The sequence below is a fragment of the Tenrec ecaudatus genome, chromosome 3 (genome assembly GCF_050624435.1).
Source record: "Tenrec ecaudatus isolate mTenEca1 chromosome 3, mTenEca1.hap1, whole genome shotgun sequence".
In the NCBI taxonomy this organism is placed as follows: Eukaryota; Metazoa; Chordata; class Mammalia; order Afrosoricida; family Tenrecidae; genus Tenrec; species Tenrec ecaudatus.
This window is the reverse complement of record NC_134532.1, coordinates 141,146,923-141,162,623: the sequence shown is the minus strand read 5'-3', so window position 1 is coordinate 141,162,623 and position 15,701 is coordinate 141,146,923. Positions and strand designations below refer to the sequence as shown.

At 44.9% G+C, this 15,701-nt stretch overlaps 1 protein-coding gene across 1 annotated transcript in view; it reads right to left on the bottom strand.

Annotated features, from left to right (window-relative positions):
* Window positions 1-272: 272 nt before the first annotated feature.
* Window positions 273-15,701, bottom strand: part of TMEM150C (transmembrane protein 150C) — a 95,380-nt gene continuing 79,951 nt past the window's right edge. The window contains exons 6-8 of the mRNA XM_075544134.1: window positions 11,121-11,248; window positions 6,300-6,477; window positions 273-2,670 (exon numbers count right to left, since the gene is read on the bottom strand). Coding sequence (XP_075400249.1) covers window positions 2,462-2,670; window positions 6,300-6,477; window positions 11,121-11,248 — 515 coding nt within the window. The 3' untranslated portion in view covers window positions 273-2,461. The remainder of the gene's footprint in view (window positions 2,671-6,299; window positions 6,478-11,120; window positions 11,249-15,701) is intronic.

Sequence of the window (15,701 nt, the reverse complement as noted above, 5' to 3'; positions counted from 1 at the left end):
CCGCAATAACGGGCTCAGACCTAACGAGTGGGAGGCCGGGGCAAGACCAGACACTGTTTTGTTGTGTTGTACAGGGGTCGCCATGAGTTGGAATCTGCTTGATGGAATCTATCAGCAGCAACAAGCAACGTGCGACACTCAGATTCATTGTCAATATGACGTTTCCCCAAGTTTAACACATTCTTTCATGGTGGAGAGGAAATGTTAGTATAAGAAACAAGGAGAAAAAAAAAGGAAACAAGGAAACCACAATTCTGCATAAAAGAATTTTATTTAGTGGTAAGATCCCAATGAATAATGTCAGTTTTCCTGATTCTGCTAAAATGTGCTGTTTAGATAGGCTCCTAAGAAAGTACAGTGCATCACACAAAGCAGGTGCATTTGGATTGTGTACAGTAAAGGGGGACTTCATAAACCTTTTTCTTGCACAAAATCTTTATAAAAATGAAAAGAAATAGAAGCAGTATTCAAACATAAAAAAATGTCACCTTGGACTATTTACAGTTAGATGCCTTTGTAAGAGGAGAATACTGTGTGCTCATTCTCCCCACCTTTCCCCACTTGCCTTACACACAGTCTCACCCCCATCTGACCCTGGTCTTTGGGATCTTCCGTTCCTGTGTCTGGTGCAGTCCTTAGTTTTCTTAACTTTCTCGCTCATCTTGGAGTGTTTCTGGTACTCTTAGTTCCTCTTAAATTCCCGAACCAAACCACAGCCATGGAGTCAATTCTGACTCACAGCGACCCTGCAGAGAGTTTTCCAGGCTGTACATCTTTCACGGAGCAGAGAGCCTCATCTTTCTCCCTTGGAGTGGTTGGTGGCTTTGAACCACCAACCTTGCCTACTTGAAAGCACCGCCAGGGCTCAGCTCCTCCCTGTAAGTCACATATAACTCAAGCCAACGGGCATGTTTTTGAGCACCTAAGATGAAGCAGGCACTGTGCGGGCAGGTGGGGAGAAACACAGAGATGAAAAGTCACAGGCCTCTTGAGTTTAACTGAAAAGCAACCTACACCCCACCACACTACCAAGTGCATCTGAGGATGACCTTCAAGCAAAATGCACCGAGGGACGGGCTGTCAGGTTGGCACGCGCTGACATCACTTTGAATCTGGAATTCTCTTTAGGCAGCACAGCCTCAAACGCCTTGGCTACCATTTGAATGCTGGGTGCTGAACTACAGATCTGGGTGCTGGGCAGCAAGGGCCCTGCTTCCTGGATTTAAACTTTTATGGGGAGGGGTGTGTGTATGTGTGTGCAATCTTTTATTAGCCTTTTAGAAATTCCAAGTTTAAAAAGCCCTTCTACCAAAACGGAAACATAAAAAAACCACCACAATATAGCTGAACAATAGATACATTTGTAAGAGACACCCCCCCCCCCCGCCGATCTGGTACCTGTGGCAAGATGCTCTGCAAGCCCCATCTTTTATAACTGTCTAGCAGGAGCTCATTTTATTTCTTCCAAATAGACTTCCTTGTGCTCCTTTCTGTATATTTTCTAAGCTTCAAACATGAAATCAGTAAATAAAGCCTGAAGGTGTTTTTTTCTTTGATCTCAAGATTGAGCCCAAAGCTAGCTTGGCTCTTGCATTTGGTCTATACATTCTTTGCTCATGAAGCCTAGAGAGATCCACCGTAGTGCCTTAAACAACAAAAAGGAAAACCATGAAATAATAAAAACGACCAACAACGATCTGTACATTGCATTATGATAGAAGCAACTACTAACCCTTGTTTGCTGCCCCATCTTGGCCGACCATAGCCCTGCCCACATTCACAGTGGGGCATCTTTTTCAGTCACAATGGATTGAATCCAAATCACGGTAGTGGGCTTCATTCGCTCTGACAGTTGGTAGCGGGTGCCTTTTGTAGACTCACACGGCACCCCTGAGCCCCCACTGAACAAGGTCAAGGTGAAAGTGAGATGTTCTGGGAAAGTTCTTCTTCGATCCCATTCCACAGTTTCCACAAGGTCACCTCTCTCTCTGGTTTCCAGCCAAGTCGGTGCTACTTGATTTTCCATTCAAGAGTATCAGTGCCAGCTTCTGAACTTCCCAAGGAGCTGGTCCCAAGCTCTTGGGGCCTGAAGGCAACTTTGGGAGTTGCTATTATCCCATGTGACATTTGGCCTACCCTGCTCTACGGCAGGGAGAACACGGCGTCTGAAATGTGGAGACGAGCAAGGGAGAGAGACATGATCATGCACAAGCTTCTTGCTCAATCGTGCATATATTTTCAGTGTAACAGCATGTATTTCAACACACAAGGGCTTGTGCTTGTTCGTTTGAGAAATAACTCGCCCTGAAAAGCTCATTTGGCAAATGTGGCCATAAACTGATGCATGGTGTGTGTGTGTGAAGAATGAGTCATGAGGTCATGTATCAAGTCCCGTGAGTGTGCCTGGCTGGCCCTGCCCCCATGGTCACACCCACTTCACCAGCAAGGACAAGCTGATGGGTTACACCTGGTCGGTTTGATATTCTGAAGCTTCGGACAGGCTTTCTGAGAAGCTTAGGAAATTCTCCTGGTACTCGGAGCAAACAATCTCATAGCGATAATGCCGGAACTCCACGGCAAAGGTGCCAAAGTACGACAGGAAGCACATGACCAGGCCCCACTGGATCCTGGCCGCGTACATGTGGATGCCTTGGGCCATGAGGATGAAGTCTGAGGACAAGTCAAGGAAAGCACCTGCGTCAGCCGCGTTGAAACAGGGTTCTTTTCTGTTCTGCAAAGAAGCGTGTGACAGGGACAGTCTGGCTCGCCCCATCGCACTAGCAAACCTGGTAGAGTGATGTGCACATTCACGTGACTAACAACCGTTAGCATGACTGAGCGTTCACTGTGTGGCAGACGTGGCCCCACGTGCTTTTATGGATGGCCTCACGTAAGCTTCATTACAACCCTGTTGCTGTCATTGGCTCACCCCACTTCCTGGTAGGGAAACAGGGGCCAAGGGGCTAAGCACACTTGGCCTGGGATCACACAGGTTGTAACCGGTGAAAGTGGGTTTGTAACACCCTGACCCACCAGCATCTGGGCCCATATCCCCTATATACTACACATGCCTAACAGATAAGCAGAGGATTCCAACTCCAAAGTAATCAGTAAAACTTTGGTGAAATCACTGAAGATGGCTATGGGTCATAGTCCATCATCATCATCATCATCATCATCTCACTGCCACCGAGCCGCTGCCCACTCATAACAACCTTACAGGACAGTAGAAATGCCTCAGAATCATTCTCCCTTGGAGTGGCTGGCGGTTTCGAACTGAGGCCCTTGAGGTTAGCAGCCCAACAGGTAACCACGATGCCACCAGGGCCCCAGTCATCATCATCCCCTCTAGGAATAATTTTGAGCCAAGTCAACCACCAATGATCTCAATGTAAGGTGTGTTTGCCTCTGCACGGCTACTGACGGTGTCCAAACGGCTCTGCTTCCCCTTCTAATTTCCACTACTGTCTCTCGGGCAACACTCAGCAGAAATGAAGCACCTGCAATGATAGCGCAATTAAACTCCAAGCATTCATGTATAGGTAGCATTTCTGGCATCAAATTTAAACTCGTGGCCAAATGAAAACATGCCATGAAAAAACCCAGGAAGCATGAGCTGCTCATGTCAGAATATGTAAAGCCTCACCAGGATGTAGGGAGGGAGGAATGGGGCAGGAGAAAGGTTCATAGAAAGGTTAAGAACTGAATATAGTTATTTAGAAAGTCAGCATTCATTTTGTCTCCAGAACCAGACTTAAAATCTTGGGGAATTTTCTGATGGTCTGGATATGTGTAACTTCTTTGGCTAAACTTTGCTCTCCAGACGAGGCCTGAGTCATTCCCTTGAGAACCAAGACATGTTTTAGGGCCATCAGAAACAACACCCATCAGAGCCAAATGGTGCAAGCTCAAAATGCGAGATCACGGACAGCCTGTCCACATGACTCTGACTGTGCCCCACATACTGCTAAAGAATATTACCTAGGACAACGGGAGAGTGGGGGGGAAGGGAGACATCAGACAGGGCAAGAGATGACAAAATAACAATTCATAATTATCAAGGGTTCATGAGGGAGTGGGGAGCAGGGAGGGAGGGGAAAAATGAGGAACTGATGCCAGGGGCTTAAGTGGAGAGCAAACGTTTTGAGAATGATGAGGCAATGAATGTACTGATGTGCTTTACACAATTGATGTATGTATGGATTGTGATAAGAGTTATATGAGCCGCTAATAAAATGATTAAAAAATAATATTCATTGAAAAACCTGAAAAAAAAGAAATATTACCTTATTAACTCAATGGGAAGAGGATAACTCTTCAAACCCCATATGGGTCGCTAGTAAGCAAGTTCTCAAATGTTCTCCAGCTACTGACTGGTCGAAAGGACTTCAGACAGCCTGTGGAATGACTGAATGGAAGTTTGTGAGGGAAGAAGAGGGAAAGTCAAATATGCCGCTTACTGGAGAACGTGTCTGAATGCTACACGTTGACTTCGTATTTCAAGGCCAACTTTCTGGAAACCTGGAAAGGCAGGGCAATGTAGTGGGTAAGAGTGCAAGAACTGAGCCTGAATCTGAAACGTGATCCACCATGTACCACCTCTGTAATCTTGTCATGGTGGGTAAAGTTAAGTGTCAACTGGGCGAGGCCATGATTCTCAGTGGCTTGGCAGATAGTGAGTGACCCCTCCATTTCAATGAGCCTGGAGACGTAGTGGTTACACATTGGGCTACTAACCGAAGGTAAGCAGTTCAAAATCACCAGCTGCTCTGTGGGAGAAAGATGAGGCTTTCTACTCCCATAAAGAGTTATAGCCTCGGAAACCCACAGGGGCAGTTCTGTGGTAGAAATGATTCCTTGCCATCTCCTCCTCATCTGATGTGAGCAGCTTATCAGTTTTGCTCCTCTAGAAAACTCAACCTGAAACACTTGCTGGCAATTCAAGGAAGCGATGGTCTATTTAAAGTACACAGCACAGTGCCTGTTGGTGCTGGGTGCCGGAGGAGAGCTGCTCGCCGGGGTTCATGACTGTCGTCTTTGCACACAGAGACCACCAGGCCTTTCCTATGGAGCCCTGGGTGGGTTCAAACCGCTGACCTTTTGCTTCCTGGCTGACTATTTCATTGTTGGGTCACCAGGGTTCCTAGAAGCGCTCATAAAGGTTGGCTAATATTATGACATGATTGAATGGGAGAAATACCAGGCTTTCTATCCTGTACAGGGGTACAGTCTCGGAACCCCCAGGTGCAGTTCAAGCCTGTCAGATAGGGTCGCTGAGCCAGAATTCACTGGATGGGGGTGAGCTGAGAGATTATGATTGAAGTACTGTTAAGTACTAATAGTACTCAATACTTGTTGGCTATTATGATGATAGAAGCTGTATAATTATAATAACTATACAGTCTATCATTTGGGGAACATTATTCCCCTCACCCCTCTGGTTTCCTGAGAGCCGTTGATGTGACCCCTTCTGATTACTCAGTGCTGCAGAATGAGTGAATGATCTAATTGGTTAGAGACGAAAGGGCAGGCTTCCATTGGACCATGCTACCACTAGGTGGCGCCCCTGTACTCCCTCCTAGATTGTCTCCCTTGCTCTTTAGAAAGGCAATGGTCCACAGAACTGCCATCTACTTGATTCTGACTCATGACAACTCCAGGTAGGGTTTCTGAAGCTGGAAGCCTTCAAGGGAGCAGGGAGCCTCATCTTCTCTTCCACAGCGCTGCGGCCAGTTTTGAACCGCTGGCCTCGCAGTTAGCAGTCCAGTGGTTACACAGCAGTGCTACCAGGGCTGCAAAATGCAGTAGTAGCTTATTTTTAACTAATTTATCTTCTAGAAACATTTAGTTATTCTCCTAGAAGACATAAATATATTTGTCTCTTGAAAGTCAATAAATATCAGATTATTTTTTAAGGTCACAACTGAATTTTTTTTTAAGATGGGCTAAAGGTCACATGTCACTTTCAGTTATCTGTTCTGATTTTCAAAAAGGGGACTTTCACATCTTTTGTGATAAACAGAACCCATGACACAGATAAAAACTAAAAAGACATTGAAAATGTAGATATCTTTTTCGTTTTTGTTTTTTTTTTCAGTTCTCCCTTTCCTCCTTGGCATCAAAAGTAGGTCTGAGAGTTGTTTTCAGACCCATTTACTTTTCTGTTTTGTCTTAGATTCTGTGGTGATTTCACCATATATCCCACTGGGGCAAGTGCTTTTCTCGTCTTCCAACACAGGTAAGCTATCTGTTCTCAACTCACTGGCAAAGAATACAGAGGATTCACATTCAAAGGATACAGAGGACTACACAGAGAGTGATGGATGCTGACAGGATCACTCTGGGAATGCCCGCTTTCCGTCCTTCATTCTTGATGTTGACTTTGAGTGTCAATGCCGCCTGGATCCAACAGGTCAGCGTGCCAAATCCAAAGGTCAAGGAAGTCCCAACATTGTGGATTTCTTCATCATTCGTGAGCTACAGGATGAACAAAAATGGTACGTGGAGTCCCATTTTGAAAAGAAAATATACAAACCAAGGGGATAAATGAAGGAGGACACAGCCAATGGGGTATTCAACAATGGTATCAGAGACTTTTGAAAGCTTAGATCCCATCATGCCCACAGGTTCCTTGTCTCTATTTTTTTACCTGGTTCAAATTCAGGAAAGGAAGGGAAATAACAACCCAGGATCCCCAAACATTCACCCAGACAAACTATTCAAGGCGTGGCGATCAATTTCTTAGCTTGTTTCCTATCAAGGCTTTGTGGGGAATTAAAAGAAAAACGCAGGAGTGTTATGCGACAAAGAAAACTGTCCAAGATTTTAAGAGATACATGCCACACTTTGTTTCCAAGCCTAAGAAAATGAGTCCTGGAATTTGGCTGTGTCATCCCTGATTGAAGATGGCCAATTCTAGGCAGGACAAGATCTTACTGGCAAAGACAACTAATACCCGACTGGTCTGTACCCCTACCAAACTGGCCTGTCTATGTAATGGGACCAGATCTCTATTAAAGGGAGTTCCTTTATTTGGTTTGGCTTTCCTGGAGTAGGAAGGAGTTAGGAGCTTCTGCAAGGAGCCTGGGGGCACAGTGCTTATGTGTTGGGCTGCGAACAGTTTGAAACCACCAGCTTGCTCCACGGGCGAAAGATGGAGACTTCCTACTGCAGTAAAGTTCCCGTCTCAGAAGCCCACAGGAGCAGTTCTGCCCTGTCCGATAGGGTGTCTAGGAGTTAGAATGGACTCAATAGCAGTGAGTTGTGGTTTTTTTTTTTGTGGAGGAGATTTTGCAGTGCAGCTATGTGTCATCTAGCATCTGCAATTTACAGTCTATGAAATGGGGCTTCATGTGGCCTAGATGTTGTGTGAACAACAATTATATACACGAGAGAGGTAACTAGGAGAGCCACGGGGCAGGCTGGGACCATGCAACTGCAGGAAGGATCTGTGTAAAGACTGGCTCCACTCTGCCAGTCCTGCGTGGTCCAAGAATGAGAAGCGTCCCTGGCTGTCTCTGGGCCTGCTGCCACCGTCTCCTTCCCTAAATGCCTTCCCCACTCCCTTCGATGACTTCAATGAGCTTTAAATGCTTCCAATTTGCCTTCTCCTCCTCTGTAAGCCACTGGTTGCTTCCACGAGGGGAGGATCTACTGCCTCTCCCCAGGCATCACGTTCACATCACATAGAGTGTGCACAGCCCAGTACCAAGTACACAGCATCCTTTGCTGGTCATCCACCTCCCTGGCCACTGCAGGGTCTCTTGTCTGCATGATCGCTTTAGATCCCATTCCAGAGTGCGTGGTGGCACCAGGATACCCTCCCCCAACCACAAGAGGACCAGGGCAGATGCAAGCCAGTGGGAGACAGATGGATCTCTCTCTGTACTTCACAAAGTGTTTTGGCCACATTCTGTTTTCCCATCAGAATTGCTGAACTCTAATAATGTTGTGGAACCACAGATATATATGCCGAGAACACTGCCCTAACAGACATCAAGTGACGCATACCTGTATTTGGAGACCCATTAAAAGACACCAGTGTTTGAAATTCACGGTCAAGACTTTTATAGTGCTAATGAATGAACGGGAACCCAGTTGGGTTGTGTACAGAATGATGATCCTATTTATCAGAGGTAAAATTTTATTTGAGAAATAATTATTTAAAACAAGTTTAAAAATGTATCTTTTGACCTATATAGGTAAAAAAAAAGGTGGCTTCTCTCAAAGAAGAGGAAACTTCCACCCATAGCTGAAAGCAACTGTTAAAAATTGTATGGGGGGAAAACACAACCCGATTCAATGCAGCCATTGTGTAAACAACGTCAAGTAACAAATGCGTGAAGGCACTGGCGATTTAAAAAACAATAATATTTTCACCATGTTTTCATAGCCAATCTTGCCAATAGATTTTATTTTCCTATCTATGCTGTCAATAATAAAAGCAATCAGAGAAGATATTTTATGTGAGGTAAATATATATTTAAAATCCAGAGGAGAATGACTTGAGGCATCTTTAACCTGAAGTAACCCTAAGCGGCTTATCAAATGAACCCAATACCTAGGATTCTTCTAGGACTTTAGCAGAGGACAAAATTTGTTTTGTGAGGAACTTTGATCGGATCCACTGTGGTAAGAAATGACAGCTGTGGAGTACTTCACAGCATGTCCGCACCTGCAGCATGGCCAACCAAGTGGGAAAAGCTCCTACCAAACATTGCAATAGAAGATGCTCCAGGCCCGAACATGTTGGAGCTTATGGGGGTAAACTCCCAGATATTTTCCTGAGATGTCAGTGAACCAAGATGACTTGTCTAAGACGTCCGCTGGCACACAGCAGCCACTCAGTCTTGTTTGCTAATCCTCTATTGTGGGTCCCACCTCTTATCAAACTGGACAACCAGATAGCAGCGTTCTTGCAACAGATTAATGAGGGCCTCTGCAGAACTGCACCCACGGAATTGTGCCTTGCATCACTTCTTAAACGGAAGAATACTCAGGATAAGAAACAGCCATCAAAAACCTACCATCTTTGTAGTACAAACAACATGAACCACTCACTTACATACCAAGGGTGCTGGATGCTTACATCATCGGGATTTCATTCAGGAGATAGGGGAAGAGGGTGACAGAGAAGGAAATGTCTGGCAGCACTACATAACACAGATGAAGAGAATGGAGACAAGGAAATGAGACAATCACTGTAAGAGAGTGGGGTTCTACTTGTCTATTTTTCAATGAAGTTGTTCAGGTCAAGAGCTGGGTGTCAGTATTGGCAAGGGAAATTATTGTAAAAGGTTGGGAGGCTGGGCTGGTACATTTCTGGTAAGAAGAACTAGGGTTCATAAATTTTCATATAAAAGATGGGTAATTGAAAGCAAATCTAGCCTCTTGATTGCCACATGATTTTGCTAAGCTGAAAAGCAAGCTGTCATCTCGTAAGGATACTCATTGTTTAATCATAAGAAGGTAATGATCCTATTAGCTTTCTAGAATGAAACTATTTGTTATGAAACAATGTATGAGGAGACTTCAAAAAGTTCATGGAAAATGTGTATTATGAAAATACTGTTGTGATAAGAGTTGTATGAACCCCTAATAAAATGATTTTTAAAAAAATAAAAATACTGTGCATGGATAAAAATATTTTATGCCCAAATAAACTTCCACTAGTTTGTTATAACAATCCTGAAAAGAATCTAAGAAGGACAAGACATTGACTTGAAAAGAGCTATCAGAGTAACTTGAGTTCTGCTAAAACTGAAGCAGGAGCAAATATCAACCATATGGAGACGCTTTGGTGAGAGAAAAGTGACTTAACTGATGATTTACAAAAAAGTTTGTGGACTTTCCCTGAAGAAACCCGCAGTTTACAAATTGATAACTTGTTTTAAAAAGGACTAGACTATGGTGAAAACGAAGCCTTCATTGGAAGACTATTCACATCCTGAGTCCTAATTGAAAAGGATTGATGATTAACAGCAGAAACAATAACTAACACCATAGACATCTCAGTTGGTTCAGCCAACATAATTCTGACTGAAAAGTTAAAGTTGAACGAACTTCCGATCCCTGGATATAAAAACGGTTGCACCCAGATCACTGTAGTCAAGAGCAGAGCTTTCAATGGAGATTTTTTAAGTGGGATCAAGCTCCTGAAGCATGGTAACAGGAGACGAAACAAGGTTTTACTAGTACAACCGGGAATAAACAATAGCTACCAAAAAGGGAAGTGGTCCAGTTAAAGCAAAAGCAGATCAGTAGAGAGCAAAGGTCATGGCAACAGCTTTTGGGGATGCTCAAGGCATTTTGCTTGTTGACTTTCTGGGGGAGTCAAAGAATAATAACATCTGTTTATTATGAGAGTGCTTTAAGAAAGTTAGCCAAAGTTGTAGCAGAAAAAAATGCTTGAGAGTTCTTCACCAGAGAATTGTTTTCCAACACGACAATATTCTTGCTCATTCCTCTCATCAAACAAAGGCAATAAGACATCACTGACATGGTCAATTCCCAGGACCTTTAGGGATGGATTAAATGGCTGGTAACATTTTTTTATAGAAATGTCTTCCCTTTATGAAATTTAATTTCATTTTTCCATGAACTTTCTGATGTTCCTTCATATGTAAACCCCTTTGAAGTCCTTTGTAGAAAACACACAGCTATTTTGGTAGGTGCTTTCCCCAATAGCCGTGCTGTACAAGGGGGCTTCAAACAATAGTGGAAAACCCCATTATCTTATAGTTCCACTTTCCCATGAACTTTCTGAAGTTCCTAGCAAGTATCCTCACATGTCTGATGCAGACTTAGGTACACTGTGCTGAAAGGCCAGAAAGAATTACTACAGGAGACTAGGAGTGTTTCAGGGACTATTGTTAGCATTGTATAGAAAGAGTTCGTGCACACTTATATGGGTTATATAGTAATTAATCAATTGTTATTTTTCAGAACCACTTATTTTTTATGTAATTATTATTTTGGTAAAAATATACACCCCCAGACAGAGGCCAATTCACCCCTTTTTATAACCAGTTACTTTTACTGCAAGCTTGCGATACCTTAATGTTCATGGTCATCATATAGGTGAAGGCCTTACCAGTACAAGAGAAAGGAGAGTGAAGTACCTGAAAATTACCAAGTAAGGTCATTCCAAAGGAAGCCAGACAAAGCGCCACCAATCCGCTAATATTCAGCCACGGGTTTAAAACCTTTGGTTTCAACTGTATGAAGCGTAGAACTGCTACCACAAGGGCTAGAAATAGAACAAAATGTTAAAGAAAATTAAATGTCATCATATACTCAGACAAGGAAGCAGCGGTCTAAGGCCACCATTAAACTTCACCCCAGTCCATTGTGATCTCTCAGCAGACATTTCTTTCTCTCTTAGAAGTGATTATGTCAGTGCTTTATTATGCCTAGCCCGGGAGCAGAGAGGGAGTGCAGCAGCAGCGATGGATGTGAGATGGCTGATTCAAGGCTGATGGCACTGTGCACAGTGCTGTTCGCAGAATTCTCAAAATCAAGGTCAGCACAGCACAGGCTGGCTTAGCAGAGCTTTGCAAGGCTTGGCCCACGTGACAAGTGAGATGGAATAAAGACAGACCAGGCGGGGGATTTGCTGATCCAATTAGCCTGTAGTCAGAACTGTGTTAGACCAGAAAGAGCAGGGAAACGGGAGAAGAAGATGAAGTTACCACATCTAGACAAACCTGCTGGTCCCTGTGCCAGAAATCACTCCTGCAGACGGAAGGGAGATAAAGGAAGGTGTACACATCCCTTTATTGCCGATTTTACTCCCACTGCCCTCTGGTGCAGTGGTTCTCAACCTGTGGGTCGTGACTCCTGTGTGGGTTGAACGACCCTTTCACAGGGGTCGACTAAGTCCATGGGAAAACACATATTTCCGATGATTTTAGGAACTGAGACACTGCTCCTCTATCCGTCTCCAGGCGGGTCCTCCCACATGCAGATACACCCACATACGAGTACCCGGCGTGAAGACTGTTACCCATGCTACACCATGCTTTAAGACAAAATTTCATTTATTTGTCATTAGAAATAAATATTTCACAATATATCATGACATATTGTTTTTGTGATGAATCACTATGCTTTCATTATGTCCAATTTGTAACAATGAAAATACATCCTGCATATCAGATATTTACATGACGATCCATAACAGTAGCAAAATGACAGTTATGAAGTAGCAACGAAAATAATCTTATGGTTGGGGGTCCCCACCACATGAGGAACTAGGAAGGTTGAGAACCGCTGCTCTAGTGGTTTGTTGTCAGAGGGTACAGATAATCAGTCCAAAATTAGAGCAGTCGCAGTAAAATAACTTGTATAAAATCTGAATTTATCACAGCAGAAGTGGGGGTCTGGTATGTATCACAAATCAAAGCTATATTAAGAACACTTAATTTTTCCAAGTTAAGATCCCTGAGCACAAATGTATAATCCACTACTAATTTGAAGGATGGTGATTTGAAGCCACTCACAAGTACCATGGAAGAAAGATGTGGTGATTTGCTTCCTGAGAGGTTACCGCCCAGAACACTCGACGGAGCAACTCCACTCTATACTACAGGCGGTCACCGTGAACTGGAATGGACTTACAGAAACACATCTGCGCGTGTATGTGTCTATGTGTGTGCCTGCTTTAATGCTTCTAAATATTACTATTTATTTTTAACGTCTTAATTTTGAAGTAAGGGAGCAGTTCTGCAGGCCTATGGGGTATGCATCAGGCTGCCAACCACAAGGGCGGCAGTTTGAAACCACCAGCTGCTCCATGAGTGAGAGATGAGGCGTTCTACTCCTGCAGAGTTAGTCTTGCTCGCATGCAGAATGCATTGGAAAGTGGATGGTTGCAGATGCAGTTAGGTAAAAATTTAGCATCTCGTCACTGAATCTCCATTTTGATCCATTTAAATTTGTTTTAGTTTTTAATACTTTGTTTTCTTTTCTATTAAGATTTTTTAATGTTTTAATTTGTAATAGTTAGTTTTTGTTTTTAAATGCTTTTCTGTATATGAAATCTAGGATAGGTAAGTCTATAGAGACAATAATTGGATTAATGGTTCCTTGGGGGAATGAATGTCAGGGGAGGTTGGGGTAGATAGGGAGCTAATAACGATGAGAAATAATAATAATAAATAATAATAAAGAATGAAGAAAATGCTCCCAAACTGATTATGGTGATCATTGTACAATTCTTCTTGCTGTGATTGAATCATTAAATTGTATGTTATGTGAATTATGTGCCAATAAAACTATTGGGGAAAAAAAAGGAATTACAGTTTTGGAAATTCACCAAGGCACTTCTACCCTGTCCCTTAGGGTTGATATAAGTCGGAATTGACTCAATGGCAGTGAGTTGGGTTTTTTAAAAAATCTTTGAAGCAAATGTTTATCAATAATTTGGACAGAAAATGAGGGATGTTACTTAGATCTTGCACAGAGGGCATGGGGGACAATAGCGACTTCCTCTGATTTCACAAAGGGAAAGGAGAATCAAACCCAACACCAGCTTAAGACCGACTACTATGAGGCAGAAGTCAGACGTGCCTTCACCCTCTTCCCTCCTTTCTGACACCGGCTGGATAGCCCTCCCCCTGCACTCTACTTTTTAGCTAGGTCTCACAGTGACTGCAGTAGCCACACTTAAGTTATCGGCCACACCCACGAGTAGGGACTTTTTAGGGAAATTAACAGGTTATAACTCAGGATGAGAAATACTTAAGGCACAGTTCTTTGATTAGGATAACCTCTCCTCAAACATTCCAAAAGGTGGGTCTCTCTCTGGACATTGGCCTCTCAGCCATGTAGCCCCTTGACCTCTGCCCTACTCAGGCAATTTTACAAAACTGCCAATAAATGCCCAAAGGGCCCACTACCCCACCATAAGCCTGAGCCTGAAGACACTGAGTCAGCAAACCTAGTCCTCCACCCTGGAAGAGACCCCCCCCTGGAAGAGACCCTTTCCCCCGCAGGTACTCAGCTTTTCCAGGAGGCCCACCATGTGTCCTGCACCCTGGAAGAGAGAGACCCTTTCACCCGCAGGTACTCAGCTTTTCCAGGAGGCCCACCATGTGTCCTGCACCCTGGAAGAGAGAGACCCTTTCACCCGCAGGTACTCAGCTTTTCCAGGAGGCCCACCATGTGTCCTGCACCCTGGAAGAGAGAGACCCTTTCCCCCGCAGGTACTCAGCTTTTCCAGGAGGCCCACCATGTGTCCTGCACCCTGGAAGAGAGAGACCCTTTCCCCCGCAGGTACTCAGCTTTTCCAGGAGGCCCACCATGTGTCCTGCACCCTGGAAGAGAGAGACCCTTTCCCCCGCAGGTACTCAGCTTTTCCAGGAGGCCCACCATGTGTCCTGCACCCTGGAAGAGAGAGACCCTTTCCCCCGCAGGTACTCAGCTTTTCCAGGAGGCCCACCATGTGTCCTGCACCCTGGAAGAGAGAGACCCTTTCCCCCGCAGGTACTCAGCTTTTCCAGGAGGCCCACCATGTGTCCTGCACCCTGGAAGAGAGAGACCCTTTCCCCCGCAGGTACTCAGCTTTTCCAGGAGGCCCACCATGTGTCCTGCACCCTGGAAGAGAGAGACCCTTTCCCCCGCAGGTACTCAGCTTTTCCAGGAGGCCCACCATGTGTCCTGCACCCTGGAAGAGAGAGACCCTTTCCCCCGCAGGTACTCAGCTTTTCCAGGAGGCCCACCATGTGTCCTGCACCCTGGAAGAGAGAGACCCTTTCCCCCGCAGGTACTCAGCTTTTCCAGGAGGCCCACCATGTGTCCTGCACCCTGGAAGAGAGAGACCCTTTCCCCCGCAGGTACTCAGCTTTTCCAGGAGGCCCACCATGTGTCCTGCACCCTGGAAGAGAGAGACCCTTTCCCCCGCAGGTACTCAGCTTTTCCAGGAGGCCCACCATGTGTCCTGCACCCTGGAAGAGAGAGACCCTTTCCCCCGCAGGTACTCAGCTTTTCCAGGAGGCCCACCATGTGTCCTGCACCCTGGCTCCTAGTCTTCCTGCCGCTCTTCCTAATGCTGCTTCTCTGGTGTCAGAGCTCTCTGTCCGGAATTCAAGAAGGTACGGGGTGCGTGGGACCCAAATGATGCGCTCCACTACTGGACTGTCGTTCTTGATGGTAGTGAGATCCCCCCTTCCTCCTTCTAAGACGGCTCATATTATATTCAGCAGGAAGGCAAAACTGACCAATCCCCATGCCAGATTAAAATCTTTTACAACCACAATCAACCCTGCTAACAATCATTCACAACTGAATGGCATAACCTACATGATCACAACATCTCCCACTTTCTCTTACCCATACATACCGGGAAATGATTAAATATACCTAATCTGCATAGTCGCAGTTGTTTGGTGGGAGTTCCGATGCCTACGGCTAGAAGAGCCATATAGAGTCAAACACTGCACCACAGATTGCAAACTGACTTCTCATACTAACCCTGGGGCAGTCCATGTTCAAGATACCAATCTCAGAATCGTCTTTTAGTAATTGTTAAAGTCCACTGTCCCTGGGTGAATTCCTACTGGTAGTAGCCCTGCAGGGCAGAGCAGACCTATCTTGTAGGGTTTCCAAGGCTGTGAATCCTGATGGAAGCCATCCGCCTCATCTATCTCCCTGGAGCCCCTGGCAGGTTGGAGCGGCTGCCCTTCAGTCAGCAGGCAAGGGCT